The 8,329-nt window shown below is 46.3% G+C and overlaps 1 protein-coding gene across 7 annotated transcripts in view; it reads left to right on the top strand.

The window, feature by feature from the left end:
* Nucleotides 1-8,329, top strand: part of ATXN7L1 (ataxin 7 like 1) — a 240,146-nt gene that overhangs the window by 208,260 nt on the left and 23,557 nt on the right. For all 7 annotated transcript variants that reach the window (XM_006774879.2, XM_006774881.2, XM_006774883.2 and 4 more), the window contains one exon: nt 464-720. In XM_006774879.2, coding sequence (XP_006774942.1) covers nt 464-720 — 257 coding nt within the window. The remainder of the gene's footprint in view (nt 1-463; nt 721-8,329) is intronic.

The raw sequence follows: 8,329 nt of genomic DNA on the forward strand, positions 1-8,329 counted from the left end.
GGTGGCCAGGGCTGACCGAAGGCGGCTGCCCCTCGGCAGCCCCAGCCGCGTGTTTCATACTGAACTGCTAGTGCTTCTTGGGATCGAGGCTGTGGCCCTCTCTGCTTGGTGGCTCTGTGTGTCGGGGCCGCCGCAAGCCTCCCACCTGCACCTGGATTAACCCTAGACTCTCTCACGCTGGCCTTTCATCCGAGGGGCTCTCCTGGGCTCTGCGCTGAAGCCTGTCATCTTCTGCCATTTTTTGGAGGAAGCTCTGGCTTTTTGACACCAGGAGAGGAGAGCATGGTTGCATCTGTGTGGTCTCTGCCTCTTCCCAGCCACAGAACGGGAGCTGTTGCCTTGAAGTTGACTTTTCAAGCACCTCCAAATTCCCATGAATTGCTGTGTCTGAGATGGAGGGCCCCGGGAAGCAGGTGTATGTGCTGATCAAAGAGGCTGTGCTTTTCATCTCTCTTCTCCTCAGACACATTCGCTAAGCCATCGGAGGGCAGTCCCAGGCAGGAAAAAGCAATTTGACCTCCTTCTGGCGGAACACAAAGCCAGGTCCCGAGAAAAAGAAGTTAAAGATAAAGAGCATCTTCTGACTGCAGCGAGGGAAGTTCTTCCAAACCAATCTGGGCCGGCACAGGACCCTCTGCCAGGATCTTCAGGGAGCTCTGGGCCGGAACCTAAAGTCACATCCCCTGCAAAATCCAGGCCACCTAACTCTGTGCTTCCTAGGTAAGTCCCCTCCCCCACCCCCATCCCTCACCCCCCGTGGTGATAGAGGCCCAGAGTCCTTGGTGAGGTGGCTGCCTTGCCGGGTTGTGTGTGCTCTGATCACGTGTTAAATGGAAGCCGTCATACCGGCCTCGTAAGGCGGTTGTGCACTTTAAATGAGATAATGGGCATAAGGGGCTCGGCCATAGTGTTCAGCGGATTTTACTGCTGTCACCATTGCCATCGTTTTCTTCGTCATCACCGTTCATGGCAGATCTCTGTCAGAACAAGAGTGAGCTGAGAAGAAATACCTGGAGGGTACTTCAGCCACCAGGCTGCTCTCCGGGCTGCCTGGGTGGTTAGCTTAGCTGGGGATTCCTGGAGCAGAGAGTGCGGAAACCTGGGTGGACATGGGTATCGGCACAGGTGGGAGCCCGTCTGACACACATTACTTTGTGAATTTTTACCTCCAACCCTCCAATGACCCAGGCGAAGGGGAAAATGGCATAACAGAGGCTTTTTGCTCTGCATTTTCCTGCACGCTCAGAAAGCTGAGCCACCTGTCTGTGGCTTTATTTCGTTGTCCTGGAAAGAAAGGAAAGAACAGGAAAGAGAATTAGAGCCCATTTGGATTAAAATCCACACGTGTGTTTTGAATACCACCCTGAGCAGCAGACCACCTTCCAGGTAACAGGACAGGGAACCTTCATTCAGAAATATTAAGCACAGGGCTACAGAGATGATGAATGAAACTAGGTTCTGCTTTTCAAGAATTTCGTTTAGAAGATGAGGTAAGACTCAAATGTTCATAAAGTCATGAAAAGGAAGCATTAATGATACCAGGTGAGGGGTGCAGGCCCTGGTGTTGCTTGATAATTTTTAGTGCATTCTGTGTGCGTCCGACAAGGTCCAGTCCGTGAGTGGGCTGTGAGAGAGGGGTGTAACAGAAGGGGAAGGAGTTGGTTCTTAAAGTAGCAGCAGATACTCGGTGGCCGTTGCTGCTGATCTGCCAGCTTCTCGCCCTCGAGCCTTCCACGTTGGGACCAGCCTGACCCAGTTTGACGGTCAGAGTCCCTCTGTAAGAACGGCCGGCCTCAGCCTCTGGAATCAGGGGGAGTCACAGCCCTCACGCATTCCATCACAACCGTTGTCGTGTGTTGTCATCCATTTCCATGCCCTTTCCTTGCCGCCTCGCATTTTACGTGATCCTTTCGTGATTGCTTCTGGGTGTTGGTGAAGGGGGTTACCCTTGCTTGAGAGTTGAGGAGGCAGTCCTGTTCCAAACTTCTGGGGAGGGAGGGCTTTGATTCTGCCTACAGTGACTTTCAAACTTCTTTGGGACTGCAGAACTTTTCCATCCCCACAAAACTTTACATGGTCCCCATAGAGAAGCAGACCTGCCCCCTGCCGAAAGCCAGCACAGCCCTGCTCTCATCACTCATGTTCCCAGAGCCTGCTGACCCCCTGACCTTCTGAGGGATCACCTCATGTTCCCCAGGGACCCCAGGGAACCCAGTTTGAACACCTAATATACGCTTTTGACTGATGGAGGCACTTCTCACCCAAGCAGTGGTACCCGATGAACCGAGAAGCCAGGGGGCAGCCGTTAAAAATATAAAGCAAGCAATGGAGCCTTAGTAGTTTTGTTTCCTGTTCTTTCCTGGCTAGAGAAATGCAGGTTTACGTGTTCTCTTCCGGAAGCAGAAAGAAGAGTGAGGTTAATCAGCAAAAGGGATTCTCTGAAAGGAAGGGGGAGGCACGGGAGAGCATTACAAATGTTGCTAACAGTAATTTTTGAGGGTGCTTTTCAAATTTGGCATAGAAACCAAAAAACTCAGGGTGGCCTCTGGTTCATTGTCAATGAGGAATGACACCCTCTTCCACTTGTTTTACAATAAGATGAGACACCCCCCATGCAATCAGAGATGTAAAAAGCATGATCAGAATTTAATGTTATAATCACATAAAACTTAAAACATTTATTTTACTCATGTTACTATATATATTTCAATTACACTAATTATCTACAATGGGCCAAAAAAATATTATACATACATGGAATTATCATAATCCCTTCCCAATCATGAATTCCTTTTCTTGGAAATATTAGCGTGTGTGAATGTATTTCTTACATATCGTTTTGATAACCTTGAAAACATTTCGGCTTTCTCATTCTTGAAATGCAACCCATTCTTGTCAGGGGTTTCTAAAAAGGAACTTGGGTCTAGAACGGGAGAAGTTAACGTTAGAGAACACTGGTCGGAACAGGATTGGAAGCGCATACCTCAACTCCATGTTTACTGACGAGGTGAGCGTGGCCATGTTTCTTAGTCTCTCTAGCCTCAGCTTGCTCATCTGTGGAATGGAGCTGGGAAGGATTTCGTGAGATGAAGTACCACGCTCTATAATAAGTGCTGCACTGATGGCCGCTGTTAGTAAGTGGTGGTGACACTCAGTGGGAAAGCAGTGTGAGTAAACACAGTCCTTGGTGGGACCTGATTTCCATTTGCCCGTCCTCCTGCCCTCTGTCCCCCAACGTGGGGGACATATCCATCTGCTCTGTTTCTTTGTCCCCAACTCTAAGGAAACAGATTACTTGCCCCAAAGAGCCCAAGGGCTATGGATGACCAGACCAGCCCTACCATCAGGACTCTGTTGGAAAAGGGGAGGAGGGCAGAGGGTCGCACTGGGCTCTGACCCCGGGGAGAGAGGGGGAAAGCTCAGCTATGGAAGCCAGTACTGACAAAATCTGGGCACATTCCCCTCTGTCTTGAGAAAGCTCACACATCCCATCTTAAAGCATAAAATGGCAAAATCCATTGAATTTTAGACTGACAAGGGGCAGTGGGCAAAGAGACAGAAGGTCCTAGATGCCTGAAAAAGGACAGAGTGAAAGCAACTTCAGTTATGACTAATTAGGATAGTGTTATGCCAAATGATAAGCCATTTCTCTCCTTGACTTGTATTTGTCCCTGCGCTTTTTCTACATTCATTTCTCAATATGGGGAGGCTTTGAAGTCTTATTAGCTCTGCAAGCAATTTCCTCATCTGAGAAATGTAGATAATAGTTAAATGCGCAAAGGCAGTGGGTCACCTGGATGAGGTGTATGTGACATGCCTCGCACATAATAGGGACCTGATTAAAGTCATTACCTCGTGCTCTCTTCCCCGAAGCACTCAGACGGGCTGGTGCCCACGCTTCCTCACCGTGGTGGGGCGAAGACTTCCTTTCAGTTTCCCTGAGTGGAACTGAACAGGGACCATCACCACATACATTGTCTTTAAACCACATTGGTAAGTGGAGAGGGGAGGGATGAGGTGGTGTGGAAGGAGGAAAAGTGGATGGCAGCCTAGCAAACTTGAGTGACTTTTTTTTAATGTATTTTTATTGTTTTTTCAGAGAGAGAGGAAGGGAGAGAGAGAGAGAGAGAAACATCAGTCAGCATGCCTCCTGCATGCCCCCGACTGGGGACCGAGGCCAAAATCTAGGCATGAGCCCTGACGGGGAATCGAACCAGCAATCTCTTGGTGCATGGGAGGATGCTCAGTCCACTGAGCCACACCGGCTGCGCTTGAGTGGGTTTTTCAACACCTTCTCATGACTCGTTGCCCCGTTCCTCATCACTTCTCACCAAGCCGTGGTTTTTCTGAGACACGAGCTGGTTCTAGTGAACTCCTTCCCTCCAGGTTCCACCCAGGAGTGCAGTGATCAGAATGGGAGGTCTTGAAAGCATCTACCATGCCATCATTGCCAAGAGGTGCATGCATCCTGAATGAAGCAAGCCTGAAAAGGAATGGATTCAGCTCTCCTCTCGGTGTGCCTGTGTACATGTGCGCCTGTGTACATGTGTGCCTGTGTACATGTGTGCCTGTATACATGTGTGCCTGTGTACATGTGTGCCTGTATACATGTGTGCCTGTGTACATGTGTGCCTGTGTACATGTGTGTCTGTGTACATGTGCGCCTGTGTACATGTGCACCTGTGTATATGTGCACATGTGTGTCCGTATACATGTGTGCCTGTATACATGTGCGCCTGTGTACACATGTGCACACCATTATTCACTCATGTTCCTGTCTTTGTCCTCTGAGCTGATTTTGCTCTAACACGGTGTTTCCATGCTTGTCTTTATTCTCCAGTATTCTCCCCTTATCGCCTCTCTTTTACCTGACATCTGGAACTTACTATTGAGTGTTTCAACCTTTTTTTTTTCTCTCTTCTTTGGAGTAAGGAAAGGTTTATTGATCAAGAAGGTGCCAACCAAGAAGATGGGAGTCCTAGTAGTACCTCAAATTCATCTTAAGAAAGCACCGAGTTCGGGCTTTTATGTCAAGGGGAGGGAAACGGGAGTGGCAAGAGGTGATTGACCACCACAGGCATCTGGGCGCTGCCAGTAGGGTCTGAGGAAGATTGTGCTGGTTGCTGTGAGTTCAGTCTCCATCTCAGTGTTTCTGCAAATCATCTTTAAACAACACACTCTTACCTTATCTCCTCAAGCCGCACACACAGTTCCTTCAATGATGAGCAGGTCTATATGCCAGAATAAGCAGAAGCTGTTAGCCAGAAGGCCATGGGGACAACGCAGGCTTGGACAGGTGGAGTCAGGGAGGCTGAGCATTGCACTCTCTATAGCTACCCCTTTTGTGTAGTTTATTCCTCAGTATTGAGGGAAATAGGGGGGCCAAGTCAAGGTTCAATTAAGAGGGAAGATTAGCTTTTTAAGATGGAGTCAGATCTGCCTGCCAGTGTGCCCCACTTATCTGGTTCTTACAGTCTCACATGCTCACCTCTCCCATAATGGCCCCTAAGCCTCAGGGGGGGCATTCTGAGTGGTGTTCAGTTTAAGCAAAGAACAAGGGTTAACTTTTATTACTATGTCCCCCGGGACCCAAACTATGATGCGTTGGCCACTGCACAAACACTTCCCTGTTCAGCTAACAAGTAATCGAAAGCCATCCTGTTGTTTAAGGACCCACATGCCAAGGACTCTGCAGTGGTCTGTTCGAGTCATAGAGTTTAAGCAATAGAACAGGCCAAACACCTGACTATCTGGGTTAAATTCCCTAAGAATTACTAGGCATCAGGTGCTCGGGTAAACTGTCTGTGTGGCTTACACCACATCAGTCACTGCGATTGTTGAAGGGTGAGTTGTGGTGCTTTCTCTGAAGTGTACATTGTGTAAAACAAAACAAAACTCGAAAGACAAAGGTGTATTATAGTTCCTATTGAAACAACTTTCTTTCTATAAACACCCCCATTTTTACCAAAGATAGCCAAATTGAGACTAATTTATCTGCCAAATAAGTCTCGTTTCAATAAACGTGGCCCGATGATTTGTGTAAGTTCAGCAAGAGTAGTAATTAGCCATATAGGCCTCCTTAAGTCTGCTTAGCTGGAATTTTCCTAAGGAATCTTCGGATTGGACTTTAGCCTCACAAGGCTAGAAGCCAAGCTGCGTACTTGCCATCAGATTTTGTCCGCAGTACCGACCGGTTTTGGTGAATCCCCTCTTCTCAAAGTCCCCAGCATACCCTGCGGTTCTTTCCTTGCATGTCCCAGGAAGCAGTCTTTGTTCCTCACCTGGAAAGCCTGCTGTGAACCATGTAAACTGAGTACCAGGCTGTTTTCCCAGAGGGGCTTTTACTGGCTTCCCAAGTCAATCTTAACTCCTCAGAGCTTTCTGGTCCACGTCTGTGCTGCCTCTCTCATACATGATGTTCTCGTCAAAGCCTTGGTAATAAAACCCATCTAATAGATTCTTATTGAACTTATGCAAATAATCACATTGCCATGAAAATAAAAATACTCCTCACTGTATTCTGGAGGGATCAAGCAGTGAGAAACAATAAATGCTTCAATTCTGCTTACAGAGGTATAATTTACCAAATTGCTAAGTCATAGGTAAACAAGTTTTCCCTTTATCTAGAAAACAAACCCCAAAAAAGATTAAAAAATCAGCAATGTCAAACAAAAAGTCATAACAATTATAACCATTCTCACTAGCAGTGGGCTATTTGTTGGGGGGTTTTTTATAGCCATTCTGACAGGTATAAGGTGATATCTCATTGTGGCTTTAATTTGCATTTTTCTGATGATTAGTGACATTGAGCATCTTTTTATGTCTATTCCTCATCTGTATGTCCTCTTTGGAGAAGCGTCTATTCATGTCTTCTACCCAGTTTTCAGTTGGATTGTTTATTTTTTGATGTTGAAATGTATGAATTCTTTATAAATTTTGGATATTAACCCTTTATTTAATGTATCATTGGTGAACATGCTCTCCCATTCAGTGGGTTGTCTTTTCATTTTGTTAATGGTTTCCTTTGCTTTGCAAAAAAATTTTTAGCTTGACATCGTCCCATTTATTTATTTGCAGAAAAGCTAGTCTTAATAAATGCTTAAAGTATTAGGACATTTCTAATCTCATGAGATAAGAAGTCCAGAGGTGAAAGGGCACCAGTCCCCAGAGATCACGAGTTGGCTCAGCTTCTCTGCTCTTTTTTCAACCCACACTCTTTGCTCTCCAAAGTCCAGAGCAAGATGGTTGCAGCAGTTTCAGGAACAGCCAGGTGAAACAAGATCCAGTGAAGGTAGAAACCACCTTTTCCTTGTGTCTTTTTTTTTTTTCAAAGAGGAAGGGAGAGGGAGAGAGAGATAGAAACATCACTGATGAGAGAGTATCATTGATTGGCTGCCTCCTGCACCCCCCACACTGGAGATCGAGCCTATAACCCAGGTACATGCCCTTGACTGGAATCAAACCTGGGACTCTCCAGTCCGCAGGCTGACACTCTATCCACTGAGCCAAACCAGCCAGGGCCCTTGTGTCTTTTTAAAGGTGAGAAAAACCTTTACAAAAGCCCTTCCCCAGCCCTGACTGGTTTGGCTCAGTGGATAGAGCGTCGGCCTGCAGATTGAAGGGTCCCAGATTCAATTCTGGTCAGGGGCATGTACCTTGGTTGCAGCACTCCCAGTGGGGAGTGTGCAGGAGGCAGCTGATCAATGTTTCTCTCTCATCGATGTTTCTAACTCTCTATCCCTCTCCCTTCCTCTCTGTAAAAAAATCAATAAAATATGTTTAAAAAAAAAGCCCTTCCCCAAAATACATTTTTTCTTTTCTTTCTCATGCCCTTTTCTAAACCAATCATCATTAGCAAGATGAAACAGATTTCATTGTTGGTTTGGGAGTTAAGTGAAGGCTGGGAATTCATCATCATTTTACCATATTTCTGCTGATCTTTTTGTTCTTTGGAGCTAATGCCTTCTTTATCCCTTTACTGTGATTTTAGTAGGATTTTGGGAGGGAGGCAAAATAAGTGTTCAATCTATCTGCCCAGTTCATGGGACGTCCTTCTGCCACTTTCTCACACAGAAAGTATCTGTACTACTAGCTCACTTTCTTTTTCTTTTTTTAGTTTTTGTTATTAAATTTTTCCCATGTACAGAGGTAAGAGTATAATATAATGAACACTCTTTTTTTAATATATTTTATTGATTTTTTACAGAGAGGAAGGGAGAGAGATAGAGTTAGAAACATCGATGAGAGAGAAACATCGATCAGCTGCCTCCTGCACATCTCCTACTGGGGATGTGCCCGCAACCCAGGTACATGCCCTTGACCAGAATCG

Source organism: Myotis davidii, unplaced genomic scaffold (genome assembly GCF_000327345.1).
Source record: "Myotis davidii unplaced genomic scaffold, ASM32734v1 scaffold125, whole genome shotgun sequence".
NCBI lineage: Eukaryota > Metazoa > Chordata > Mammalia > Chiroptera > Vespertilionidae > Myotis > Myotis davidii.